The following is a 14403-nucleotide window of genomic DNA, read 5'->3' as shown; positions in this document are numbered from 1 at the left end:
ACAAAACTATGTGAAATGGACTAAAGTATAATCTAGGACTTTTACCTCAGTATAGAACTTGGCTATATGCCAGAATGGTTTGTCTAAGCACCTTTTAAGTTATATTATGTTTTCTATTTTTATTTTATTTTAAAGTTATCTCTTGTCTTTTAGTATCAGAACCGTCTATCCGTACATGATCGCTTCTTCATTGCTTCATTGTAGGTGAAAATATTATGCGAAAAAGCAAAGGAAATTTTAATGGGAGAAAGCAATGTTCAGGTGGAAATTTTGGTTTCTTTAGTCTCTTATTATATTTGTATTACATTACATATTTCACTGTTATTGCATTTTGTATGGGAAAAAAAGCATTATTATTGTCCTTCATTTTGAACTGGTAACGCTGGTGTAGATCTTTCAAATTATATGGGTAGACACTTATTATTATTTATTTGCATGCCTATGAAAAGGTCAGTGACAATTTGTGGGATATTCATGGGCAATTACATGACCGTGCCGAGTTTTTTTTGAATTGGAGCGTTTTCTTGCTTGCAATTTTGAATTATTTCAATTTATGAATGAATAAGCATTTTTTTTTTATTTTTTTACAACATTGTTGAGAGTGGGTTTTGCTTGAGCTTTCGAGTTCTTAGTTTGTATCAAGACATTTGATATGGTTTCATTTATTTTGTGAAATTAGATATTTTTATGTGAAGATTTTTCTTTGGAGTTTGGTAAATTGATTGCTCGTTTGGCTGTAAATTTGACATTAGTAAATTCTGGACTTTAATTTTAATGATTGCCTAATATTAATTGGCTATTGATTAGCATTTGTTTTCTGGAATTTGGACTCTAAACAGTTCAAAGGTTTTGGGAAAGAAGCACTTTTTAATCAGGCCAACTGGGTCCTCCTAGCAATACAATGTCGAAAAATTTTAAATACGAGTCCGATGGTTTCGGCAAGATGCAAATGGGTTGTGATTGGGAAGGTAACATCATCCCAATATATTTTTCAAAGCAATTTACTTATTTGCATTTTTCAGCTTTATGCAGCCAAGAGTTTTCAAGTGTTAATAAGGACCTAGAAAAGGTTAATCAGTAATGCTGTAGTAGTACAAAATGTAAACATCACTTTGGAGTGATTAATATAAACTCTATACATTTTCGTTTTGAATGTTGAAGTTGGAAATTGCTGTGGTTAGGATACTAATGATCAGAAAATAACTTTGACTAAATTTCTTTGTTGTTTTCATATGCTGCTTCTATGGTGGATTTTGAAATTTTAGTTGTGGATGTGAAATTCACTTCCCAAGATATTTGCGATAATACCTATTTTTCTTTCAAAGCTCTTTCAGCCAAGTTGCCAGAATCAGTGATTGAAGCTCTCCATGACGAGTTGAACATCGTCCTGGTACACTACTCTCACTCTTTCCTACTTTTAATTTTGATTGTTTATGAACCGTGTGTTTTTTTATTTGCAATTTGTTGCTGAAATTTATTTAGATAATTTGTAAAATTTTGTTTTATTTTTATTTCGACAGCTTTTAGGGTTATTGCCCACAAATTCTCTTTAGGCCAAACAATAAAGTTAAAAGAGCTACGGATTTTCTTTCGATTGGTTCCCCTCTATTGATTCCAAACATGATCCTAATATACTTGAATTGATTTTAAGTTAGTATCTTTTCTAGGATTGATTGTGGTTTTGGAGCGTTACTTAGATAAAATGTGCATTGTCTAAATTGCTACATTTAAGAATGCAATTGTATTGCTGCAGCAATTTCAATTAATTTTTCTATGGACATTATTCATGTAGGTTGTTGATTATAGTTTGAAAACCTGCAGCGAAGTGCAGACATTCCTGCTAATGTAAGGCTATGGAAGAGCCGACAAGGTTTTAGATTTTCCACTTGAAATTGATCGGTGCCGGCAGCGTCTAACATGACAGCCCTCTTCAACCTGAAGGCGAGCAAATTGGGTTATCCATTTTTTTTCCAAAACTAAAAGATTTGTTGTTAGGGTTGGGGATTTAAAACCCTCGCATTTTCCTCTTCAAAATCTGCTACTCTGCAGACATTTCACCTCAGAAATCTCAGAAATCCACCACGATTTTACAATCAATTACCTCATAAACTCATGTGGGCTGTCCCCAGAAGGTGCAATTTTAGTCTTCAAGAGGGTCGGGTTACGATCCCCATTGAAACCAGACTTCATTCTGTCCTTTATCAGAAACCATGGATTCTCTAAGACCCAAATCTCAAAGATGGTGAGGATGTACCCACAAATTCTTAACTCCAATTCGGAGAAAACCCTTTTGCCAAAGCTTGAGTTTTTCACTTCACTTGGAGTTTCAGAGGAGGACCTTGCAACAACTCTGGAATATGAACCTATGCTTTTGGCAAGAAGCTTGGAGAAACATATTCTACCCACTTACAATTTCCTCAGGAGGGTGATTTTTGGGGGAAAAATTGCTTCAGTTTTCAAGAACTGCTCGATGGTTTTCTTGGAAGGCCACTATAATAATGTTGAGCGAAATATTAGAATCTTAAGACCATCTCCAATCGAAGGGTCCAGAGGGCCGAAAATGATCTGAAAACTGTCTCCAACTGAGGGCCAGGTCAAAGGGCTTGTGGACCCCATTGGACAAAAAAGGCCAAAAGGTCAACCGGGCAGCCCAAATGAGCCAGCCAGTCAGCCTCGGGGCTGGCCAAAGGCTGCTAACATCTTGAAAACTGGGTGGTAATTAATATTTTAATGAATAGTCTCCAATCGAAAGCTACTAACATTAAGCACTACTAACAGTGCTTGATGCCATTTGTTCAAACTTGGCTGAAAATGTTTCTTCCATCTTGAAGAACAACTCTTGTGGTTTTAGGTATTCGGTGGAGTGGTGCCTTCGTAGAACTCTAAGTATTTTTTGGACACACAAGTCCAAACACCTTCACTTGTTTGAGAAATCCCCCTATAAGCCCTGCAATGAGCTTCATCTTCTTTTCGGATCCAAGCCTTACCTTTCATTGCAGATGAGGCCATATGAAAATTATTGAAAAAATTGAAGGAAATATTTTTGGAAGAGGTAAGGAAATATGAGAATTGAAATGGTGTAGGAATGGTGAAAACTTTGTGAGGAATGGTGAAGGAATGATTTAGATATTTATAGGAAAAAAATTATAATTTTTTAGAATTAAAAAAGAAAAATTGGCCCAAAAAAAAAAAATTAAAAAACCAACGGTAACTAACATCAGCTAGCCGTTGGGGATTCAAATGGAGCTCGGCATGGGGCTGACTAGCTGGCTCATTTGGGTCGGCCGGTTGGCCCTTTGGCCTAACCCTCGGTTGGATACGGTTTTCGGCTTATTTTTTACCCTCTAGCCTTTTAGATCATTTGGTTGGAGATGGCCTAAAAGAATCAGGTATGCCCCAATCTTGTATTTCTCTGTTGGTAGCTCATTTTACCCAGGTTTTGATGCAAAACCCTAAAAAGTTTGCTCAAGTTGTGGGTAAGGTTAAGCAAATGCGTTTTGATATGGAAAAATCAATGTCTGTGATGGCTATAAAGGCTTTGAGTAGTGCCAATAATAAGTTCATATGGACTCGAAATTGCGAAGTTTATAAGAGGTGGGGTTGGTCTGAGGATCATGTTCTCTCTGCTTTCACGCGGTACCCACATTGTATGACCAAGTCAGAGAAGAAGATAATGCAAGTCATGGAATTTGTAGTGAACAAGATGGGATTGTCATCGCAAATGATTGTTAAAGCCCCGATGATCATGCGTTACAATTTGGAGAAGAGAATTATCCCATGGTTTTTGGTTGTGAAAATTTTGATGTTGAAAGGATTAATGGATGAAAATAGGAAACTAGGCTCCGTGTTGTGTTTTACGGAGAAGCAATTTTTGGAGAGATTTGTGACCAGATATCGAACTAAAGTCCCTCAACTGTTGAGTGTGTCCCAAGGGAAAACTACAATTCAAGATGTATGAGTACATTTGAGAATTGGTGAGATTGCAAATTCCAGCCACTTGATGCAGCACTACAACTGGTAGCAGCTTTGGCATTGTATTTTAAGGGTATGTCTTGTATACTAAAAACTATTCCCTTAAATAATGTTCTAACTACATATGAGCGTGACATGCAATTCATCTTCTCTTATTTAACAACCATCATTGCTTGTGGCGTGGTTCAATTTAATCTATTACGAAATGCAGTGAACAAAACTAAAAATTTCATGTAGTTTTCGATCGGTTAATGCCAACAGCAAGCAGTATCTTTAGGGTAATTAGCATTTTCCAAGACTGATTGGAAGAAAGGCATTGATGTTGTCACGTCCCGATCCCGACATACATCTAGGATCGACACGTGACGTCACCAATTACACACACACACACATATGTGTGTGTGTGTATATATATCTAACATACCCCGCCTTTGGGATATGTGCCCAGCTGAACTCATGCCTGGAATTGTGTAAAGATTTTTCGTATACTTTATGGCTATATCTAACATGCTCGTTAGATTGCATATGTATCCTAAACATGGAGCAAACCATTTGTAGTTCATCATTCATTATGCTCGAACATTCATCACATAAATCACCATTTTTCAACATTACCAAAATGCATATCATGCAATATTTCAAAGAACAAACGACGAAATACAATCATATTCTCTAGCCATACTGAACAACAACTCTAATCATAATAATAACAATGATATCTATCGTCATTCCACAATCCCGTCAATTAATCAATTCATGAATCAAAGATGCATGATCGTAGCACTTAACTACGTTAATCAATCAATGCAATAACATATCATTTTACGAATTTAATTAAAGAATTCTATATAATTCCCTACTTGGATTATAAGTAATAACCATGGTAAATCTAATTTATATTCACAAGGTCTAGTGCTGGTAATTCCCATTTACTCGAATCCATGATTTAATGAATGAATTTTGTGGAGCATAAAAATTAAAGCTAAATATTGATAATATTGACTGATTTTTGATATCTTCCATAAGTACTATTAGTCTAGATTTTCATTCATATCATAACTTTTTAACTTGCTCACAAAATGTAACTCACATAGTGCATCTTTTGTATTATCAAGGTAATAGATTCAGTGAATAATATATATATATATATATATATATATATATATATATTATAAATACTATTATATTATATATAATTCGGTTCGGATTCTGTGACGGATATGGATTGAGAACCCTTATAACCACATCCAAAGTCATAACCGAATATTATTCACGGTTTTTTCCCATATCCAAAATATACCCGAATTTTCATACTCAAATCCAATCCATTCGAGTGATTATCCACGGTTATGGGTTTTAACAGTTAGAATTGTCATCCCTAAATTTAAACCACATTATTATCAGCTTATTGTGGGGCTAAGCTCAACTCCCTTTCCCTTAGACTGCACTATCTTTTGTTCAAAAGAAAAAAAAAAAAAATACATGTCTCATTTTCCGTGCACTTCACAATCCTTGTAGGGTCCTAAATGAGTTTTTTATTAAAATTGAAAATTATTATTAACACTCTAAAATTGGAATTTCAATCTGTCTCTTCTAAATTTAAAGTAACTGGGAATATTACATTGTTTATATATATTTAAAATAAAAAAAAATAAAAAAAAGTGTAAATAACAAAATAAGATTGGGCCTTTGGTCTGGATTCGGCCTCTCCCCGGACCCCCACCCACAATAAAAAAAACCACATTTTCCATAGATTCCAAATTAAGCTTCAATTTTCAGGCTCGTCACTTGCCCGTTGGCTATCTTTTAGCTCTATGACTTTGGCGCCATGGCAGTTATAGCAAAAACTGCACTCCAACTCAATGACGTCATCACACTCGCTCTTCGAATTCGAACTTACTCCGATTCGATCCATGCATTTCATCCTCCCAGTTTTTCTTTTTCCCACCCAATCAGATTCTAGCAACAGCAGATTTTGGCGATGCACGTCTTCCTCGAGACCCCGAGCTTCCTCGTTCATCCTCACCGCCATGGATTCGATTGGGGGACGCAAATTCCCCTTCCGAATCTGAAGGCGTCGAGGCGGAGAGCAATCGGAGGACCTTCCAGAATCTGAGGGGAGAGAATTCTAATGGATATAGAACTCGTGAACAGTTAGCTGGCAAACTGTTTCTCTTTTTCTTCTCTCTAATTTTACAGTTTACTGATGTATGTATGTATGTATGTATGTATGTATATGTGTGCCTTAGAGATAACAGTAATGTGTGCATTTTTTTTATTTAATTATAAATTTACGGTTTACTACCATTTCAACCGTTGAGAGGAAAAATAGGAAGAGGAAATAAAGGGGGAAAAAGGATAGGAATTTTAGTTATTTTTTTGTTATAAAAATATGTGTTGAAATCCTACACGGACTCTCATTAACTGAACCAAGAGTTTGGATAGGAGGAAGAAGACACCTTCAACTTGCTTTAATCAAGTTTATGCATTCATAATCTGGTGTGTACTATGAATGGATTAAAGTATGATAATATGCATAATTATTTGATTGTTATTTATTTATTATTATTATTATTTTATATTTTTTTTATAGAAAAGGGTTTTGATTCATAGGACTGAAGGGTGAAGACACACAGGATTATGATTGAGGTTTAACATTCCGGCTGGGGGAGGTAAATATTGTTAAATTTAGATAAAAGTTGTGTGATTGGTAGATTGGGTTGGTAGATATGGCGTGGTTTAGAGCAGTGTCTAGTGTGGCAAAGCTTGCCATTAGGAGAAATCTATCAAATTGTGGATCATATATGGCTAGGAGGTGGGTTCTTCCATCTCAAAATCGGGACTTTCACACCACATTATGTAATTCGAAGGCTCAATCTGCCCCGATTCCACGCCCTGTACCCCTCTCTAGACTAAATGATAGTTTCTTGGATGGAATCAGTAGTGTTTATTTGGAGGGGCTTCAGAGGGATTGGGAAGCCGTCCCAAATAGTGTTGATGAGTCCTGGGACAATTTCTTTAGGAATTTTGTAGGTCAGGCCTCTACCTCGCCTGGAGTTTCAGGCCAAACCATTCAAGAGAGTATGCGCTTGTTGTTGCTTGTGAGGGCATACCAGGTTAGTGGTCACATGAAAGCTAAGTTGGACCCTTTGGGTTTGGAAGAGAGAAATATCCCAGATGATTTAGACCCTGCTCTATATGGGTTCACAGAGGCTGATCTTGATAGGGAGTTCTTTTGAGGGGTCTGAAGGATGTCTGGGTTTTTGGCTGAGAACCGTCTCGTGCAGACCCTTAGGTCCATATTGACCCGGCTTGACCCGGCTTGTGAGGGCATACCAGGTTAGTGGGAAATGTTGAAAAAGATCGAATTGTACTAGCTGTGGCTTTGTGAAATCTGGTGATACGGTTTTTGTTGTTTATTGTTCTGGGGGATAAATTTGGCTGACATCATGAGGTTGACACACTTGTTATTGGTTCTTTCAGATGCCGAGATAGTTTGGTGTCAGGAAGAGCCGATGAACATGGGTGCGTACAGCTATGTTGCACCCCGTCTTACTGCTGCCATGAAGTCCCTGGGCAGAGGAGCTATTGACGATGTCAAATACATTGACCGTGATCCATCAGCTGCCACAGCCACTGGTTTTTCTCAGGTTCATGATATGGAATAAAACGAGATTTTGCAGAAAGCGATGCAGTAGGAGCCAAATGAGTCTCACAACTGAATCCCGTCGCGCTTATTGATCCTCATATAACACTGTCTGAAATCTCCCTTCCTGATTTTTTTTGTTGATCCAAATTTTAATAAAAGATCGATTATATATCAAATATGCCTCCTTATATGTGAGGGCTGATGCACACCACAGGTTATGCTTCACAAATTTCTCTTCTTTTAGCAAACAGAGATCAGAAATAAGAACCTTTCCTTGGCACAGATGTTTCAAAGTATCGAATGGAATGTACTTGCCTCGTTACATGTAAGTTGTCTTTCCTCCTTACGGCCGAACTACATATATCGTATGTGTAAACTTTTAATTTGCAGTTAAGAAAAAATGACTCGCCTAATTGTAAGGAGCTAAGCAGTGTTGTATTAAATTATGCACCTACTTCGAGACCACCATGGATCTTTGAAATACAACCAAACAAGAATATATCTTGCTGGCCAAAACAATAGTCAGCCTATATTTATCGCAAAATTGATCTTCGTACTCTTACTGTGTTCTATTGCACCTCTTCATTTGGTTTTACATCTTATCTATTTATTGTTTCATCAAAATTTACATATAACGAGTTTACTTGTACTACGCCCTCTCGATTCAATAATTAAGTGTTATGCATAAGATTTTGTTATCCCTCTCGGTCACCGTAAACCCTAATTCCGGAACCCCGTCCAGTTGCTCTTAGGTTGGGCCAGATTTGGACCTCTACCCGACCCACCCACAATAATTGTTTGTTTTTTTTAAAAGTAGGAAGCAAGATTTGCCTTGGTTCACAAATCGACCGAAAAAAAGAAAGAAAATAAATGGAAATGTAAAATAAAAGGTAGCGTTCCAGAAAAGCTAAAAAAAGTCACCGTCGCTTTCCCTGCGATTAGGGTTCTTTTCCGTTCTCTTACTCCTTCCACCTCTCGCTTTCAGTTCCCCTCCCACTTCCAGGTAAATCCCTAATCTCCATCGATTCCAAGCTCGCATCTTTCGGTAGTTTAATCTCGTTTCTGTAGAGACTAACGAAACGAACCGCGACGTTTCGTCCACCAAGCATTGAGTTCAAGGAACAATTTCGTTTCTCTGTAGATCAAACTGGTTATATGTTCTTGATTGGATTTTGTTAATTATTTATTTAATGGAATCAAATTTTTGATCTTTTTATCTTCCAAGTTCATGAACTCGTACACGTATTATGAGTGGATTAAGGTATAATAATTGGTATAATTATTTAATTTGTTATTTGTCTTTTGTTGCATTGTACAGGGTTTTGTATGATTGAGGGGTTTGAGCAGTGGGAGAAAAAATTGTGTAGAATTGGGATAAATTTTGTGTGATTGATAGATTGGGTTGGTAGCTATGTCGTGGTTTCGAGCTGGGTCTAGTGTGGCAAAGCTTGCCATTAGGAGAAGTTTGTCGAATAGTGGATCCTATGCGGCTAGAAGGCGGGTCCTTCCGTCCCAAAGCCGAAATTTTCACACCACAATATCTAAATCGAGGGCTGCCCCGGTTCCACGCCCTGTACCCCTCTCTAGGCTAACCGATAGTTTCTTGGATGGAACCAGTAGTGTTTATCTGGAGGGGCTTCAGAGGGCTTGGGAAGCTGATCCCAATAGCGTCGATGAGTCGTGGGACAATTTCTTTAGGAATTTTGTGGGGCAGGCCTCTACCTCTCCTGGAATTTCGGGGCAGACCATTCAAGAGAGTATGCGCTTGTTGTTGCTTGTGAGGGCATACCAGGTTAATGGCCACATGAAGGCTAAATTGGACCCTTTGGGTTTAGAGGAGAGAGATATCCCAGATGATTTGGACCCTGCTCTATATGGGTTCACTGAGGCTGATCTCGACAGGGAGTTCTTTTTGGGGGTCTGGAGGATGGCTGGGTTTTTGTCTGAGAACCGTCCTGTGCAGACCCTTAGGTCCATTTTGACCCGGCTTGAGCAGGCTTACTGTGGGAACATTGGGTATGAGTATATGCACATTGCAGATCGTGAGAGATGTAACTGGTTGAGAAACAAGATTGAGACTCCTATGCCCATGCAATACAATAGGCAGCGCCGTGAGGTTATTCTTGATAGGCTTATTTGGAGTACACAGTTTGAGAACTTCTTGGCTACTAAGTGGACAACAGCAAAGAGGTTCGGACTTGAAGGTGGAGAAACTCTTATTCCTGGCATGAAGGAGATGTTTGATAGGGCTGCTGATCTCGGGGTTGAGAGCATAGTAATTGGAATGCCTCACAGAGGCAGACTAAATGTATTGGGTAATGTGGTGCGGAAACCTTTGCGTCAGATATTTAGTGAATTTAGTGGTGGTACAAAGCCTGTGGATGAAGTTGGGCTTTACACTGGGACTGGTGATGTCAAGTATCACTTGGGAACCTCTTATGATCGACCCACAAGAGCTGGGAAAAGAATTCATTTATCTTTGGTTGCAAATCCAAGTCACTTGGAAGCTGTGGACCCTGTCGTTGTCGGAAAAACTAGAGCAAAGCAGTATTATTCAAATGATGCGGACAGGACCAAGAATATGGGCATTTTGATTCATGGAGATGGTAGCTTTGCTGGACAAGGTGTGGTCTATGAGACTCTGCATTTAAGTGCTCTTCCGAACTATACCACTGGTGGGACTATACACATCGTGGTGAACAACCAAGTTGCCTTCACAACTGACCCAATGTCGGGAAGATCTTCTCAGTATTGTACTGATGTTGCCAAAGCATTGAATGCCCCTATTTTCCATGTAAATGGTGATGACATGGAGGCAGTCGTTCATGTCTGTGAGCTTGCCGCTGAATGGCGCCAGACTTTCCATTCTGATGTTGTGGTGGATTTAGTGTGCTATCGTCGATTTGGGCATAATGAGATTGACGAGCCATCTTTCACACAGCCCAAAATGTACAAGGTTAGACCTTGTTTCCAGTTAATTAATATTTTTATTTTGTTCATTTATTGAAGAAATTTGTACCTTATTCTCATGATAAGTCTCAAAGTTCTTTCTTTGTTGTGTCCTGCATTATTATAAAGTGCAGCTACTGAGATGTGCAAAGCTGACTCCTGATTTTTCTACCTAATTCTGGGTACACAGGTTATTCGGAATCATCCCTCAGCTCTAACAATCTACCAGAACAAACTTCTAGAGTCTGGACAAGTGACCAAAGAAGACATAGAAAGGATACAAAACAAGGTTAATTCAATTCTCAATGAAGAGTTCTTGTCTAGCAAGGATTATGTTCCTCAAAGAAGGGACTGGCTTTCATCTCATTGGTCTGGATTCAAGTCACCTGAGCAGATTTCTCGTATCCGGAATACTGGGTATAACACTGTCTTATATCAGTTTCATCTGTTATTCGCAATATCTGATTGTATTTTTTAGTGAATTCCTTATGCTCCTGTGCAGGGTAAAACCAGAGATTTTGAAGAGTGTTGGCAAAGCTGTCACTGCCCTTCCAGAAACTTTTAAACCTCACAGAGCAGTAAACAAGGTGTATGAACAACGTGGAAAAATGATTGAGACTGGTGAAGGGATTGATTGGGCAGTTGCTGAAGCACTTGCCTTTGCTACACTACTAGTAGAAGGTAACCATGTTCGACTGAGTGGTCAGGATGTTGAAAGAGGTACATTTAGTCATCGGCATTCTGTTCTTCACGACCAGGAAACTGGGGAAAAGTATTGTCCTCTTGACCATATTACGGCTGGCCAAGATGAGGAAATGTTTACAGTTAGCAACAGGTAATGCTTGATTAGGTTTAGTACAGAGTTTTGTTAAAATCTCCATAAATGCATAGAAGATTTTGACCATTTTTTTTTGTTTGGTCTGTTAGGTTTAGTCCAGAGTTTGTTTGTGCGGTAACGTAGTGACCCAGAATTTTAGGATTCAGCTGCATTCCCTTTTACCATATAATCTAAAGAAGAAATGGTGGCGTTTGGCCATAATTTTGTTGTATTTTGATGTCTACATTTGTGACAGACCCTCTTTAGGGGCTATTTGTGTTCCCAGCAATCTATTTGATATACATGCTTTATTCATTACGCCATGGTTTACTTCTCTTGTTCATGAGCATTTCTCACATCTCTCTATGGTTTATTTTTCTTGCTCTTATTATGCTAATGAGAGATTAATGTTGACAAATAGTTTTACCTTTTTGTTCCTGCTAGAATATATACCTGCTGTACTCCATCCTAAAGATTTTAAGATTGCTGGACTACCATGACTTGTGATGCATTGAATAATATAGGCAAATAGTTTTACCTTTTTGTCATACCATGACTTGTGATACACTGAAAAATACGTTTTTAATTTTTCATCTAATTGTCTTTGTGTGTGTACAGCTCACTCTCAGAGTTTGGTGTACTTGGATTTGAATTGGGTTACTCGATGGAGAGTCCAAATGCATTAGTGATTTGGGAAGCTCAATTTGGTGATTTTGCCAATGGAGCTCAAGTTATCTTTGATCAGTTTTTGAGTAGTGGGGAGTCCAAGTGGCTTCGTCAAACTGGGCTTGTTGTGCTGCTTCCTCATGGTTACGATGGCCAGGGCCCTGAACATTCTAGTGCCCGCCTGGAGCGATTTCTTCAGGTATTCCTTTGTCAAATATAGTTCACTCCTTCCCCCTTATTTCTCTTTTCCTTTAGACAATAGTAGTGTCAGGCATGCATCCTGATCTAATATGTGTTCACGAATGTTTGTACAGATGAGTGATGACAATCCTTTTGTCATACCTGAGATGGATCCCACACTTCGAAAGCAAATTCAGGAATGCAATTGGCAGGTTGTGAATGTGACAACTCCTGCCAACTACTTCCATGTTCTGCGTCGTCAGGTGAGTGGAAATATTTTGTTTCAGTATTTTCCAGCATTTTGACTAGTTTCTGCATGTTCTAATATTTTGATGAAAAGAAAATATATTATCCAGTATTGTGAAAGTTTCTGGATGTTCTAACCTTGTCTCATTTCTCAGATACACAGGGAATTCCGCAAGCCTCTTATTGTGATGGCTCCTAAAAACCTGCTACGGCACAAGGACTGCAAATCAAATTTATCTGAGTTTGATGATGTGCAAGGCCACCCAGGTTTTGACAAGCAGGGGACTAGATTTAAGCGACTCATCAAGGACCAGAATCACCACTCTGATCTTGAGGAGGGTATTAGACGGCTGGTTCTGTGCTCTGGCAAGGTATATTATTCCTAATTTTCCTCCGTATATAAACATTTAAACACACACATGCATACGTGTACATGTTGTTTGACTTCTAATTGCATTATAGTTTTACCATTATATAAATCAATTCAGCAGACCTTGGAGTATGAAATGCAAAACCTGACAGAAGTATATCATATGTTGACTTGTAGATAATTATGATTTGTAATTTTGTATCATTAACCTGGTTCAAGGGACAAATTTTAATTCCATCTTCTATCCTGTATTCCCTTGCAGCTTTATTATGAGCTTGATGACGAGCGAAGAAAGGTTGAAGCAAAGGATGTTGCAATTTGTAGAGTGGAACAGCTTTGCCCCTTCCCGTATGACCTCATCCAGCGAGAGCTGAAGCGATATCCAAGTATGTGGTCTGTAAATAAGGATTAATGGAATGTCGAAACATTCTGGTGATATATATAATGTTTATGAGGCTCAGGGTGATAGCGTTGTTTTCTTTTCTGGGAGCTCAATTTTGCTGACATCACGAGGTTGACACATTCTTTATTTGGTTCCTGCAGATGCTGAGATAGTTTGGGTCCAGGAAGAGCCGATGAACATGGGTGCCTACAGCTATATTGCACCCCGCCTTAGCACTGCCATGAAGTCCCTGGGTAGAGGAACTATCGACGACGTCAAATATATTGGCCGTGCTCCATCAGCTGCATCAGCCACTGGTTTCTATTCAGTTCATTTGAAGGAACAAAGTGAGATTGTACAGAAAGCGGTACAGAAGGAGCCAATTGAATCTCACAGCTGAAGCAGCGCCTCTCTCAGACATTAAGATTTTTTGCTTCTTTGTGTAATGCTCATGTGTTTTTGAGAATAAGGTCAATCTGCTTTATCATCGACGACACAAGGTTGGTCAGACTTTGGCCATTCCGGATGAGTATCTTTCGGATATTTATTGTTGTTTCCCGTTATGTATTTGGTTAAGCATCTTGAATTTCGTTAAACTGATATCTCCGGCGGCATGTATCTCACCACCAGAACAATAATTTGATTGCAAATGACTCGAGTATATTGCTCAAAATTAGGCGGTTAAGGGGGGAAAAAAAAAATTAAAAAAAAAAAAAAATCTAAGGGGATGGTTAACGAGAGAATTTATAGGGCATATTTGTATTCAATTCGTTTGACTTTAAGTCTTCATTTTTTCAACCATTTGAACTGTAAAAAGGGATGTGTGGATGGTATGCACGAAAAGCCATGAAAAGCTGAGTGACACCTCACATGATGCAGTGTCGTATATTTCATATGGGCACATAGGAAACTTGACATGTGTAATGTAGGGATAGCTTAGTAAAGCTATGTGCTGTCAACAAGAATTGGAGGGATATGTACAAACTACATGGCTTGAATAAATAATAGTAGTTGGTAGGTCACATTTGGAAAATAAATATTATGAGGTCTAACAGTCGATCCGGAAAATATTTAGCTTTAAGAATTTGATCTGGTAATGTATTTGGATTAAGCATAATTCGCCACCCAATGTTTGCTAGATAAGCTAGGTTAAAGGCCAATAAGTCCCTAAA

The 14403-nt window shown here is 38.3% G+C and overlaps 2 protein-coding genes across 3 annotated transcripts; both read left to right on the top strand.

Annotated features, from left to right (window-relative positions):
- Positions 1 to 901: 901 nt before the first annotated feature.
- LOC137748043 (transcription termination factor MTERF6, chloroplastic/mitochondrial-like) lies at positions 902 to 3958 on the top strand. The gene is made up of 5 exons (XM_068488145.1): positions 902 to 968; positions 1266 to 1390; positions 1793 to 1845; positions 1996 to 2519; positions 3375 to 3958. The coding sequence occupies exons 1-5, from the start codon at positions 902 to 904 to the stop codon at positions 3956 to 3958; spliced, it is 1353 nt and encodes a 450-aa protein (XP_068344246.1).
- A 4508-nt stretch (positions 3959 to 8466) lies between these two features.
- On the top strand, positions 8467 to 13908 carry LOC137746627 (uncharacterized). 2 transcript variants are annotated; one of them, XM_068486634.1, is made up of 9 exons: positions 8467 to 8624; positions 8940 to 10577; positions 10761 to 10987; positions 11073 to 11405; positions 12006 to 12252; positions 12368 to 12496; positions 12635 to 12850; positions 13112 to 13235; positions 13393 to 13908. In XM_068486634.1, the coding sequence occupies exons 2-9, from the start codon at positions 9033 to 9035 to the stop codon at positions 13629 to 13631; spliced, it is 3060 nt and encodes a 1019-aa protein (XP_068342735.1). In that variant the 5' UTR covers positions 8467 to 8624; positions 8940 to 9032; the 3' UTR covers positions 13632 to 13908. The 2 variants fall into 2 exon arrangements, with proteins under 2 accessions (XP_068342735.1, XP_068342736.1); XM_068486635.1 differs by lacking the exon at positions 8467 to 8624 and adding an exon at positions 8644 to 8771.
- Positions 13909 to 14403: the final 495 nt, after the last annotated feature.

The sequence above is a fragment of the Pyrus communis genome, chromosome 10 (assembly GCF_963583255.1).
Source record: "Pyrus communis chromosome 10, drPyrComm1.1, whole genome shotgun sequence".
In the NCBI taxonomy this organism is placed as follows: Eukaryota; Viridiplantae; Streptophyta; class Magnoliopsida; order Rosales; family Rosaceae; genus Pyrus; species Pyrus communis.
The sequence above is the reverse complement of the archived record's forward strand: the minus strand, read 5'-3'. Positions and strand labels throughout refer to the sequence as shown.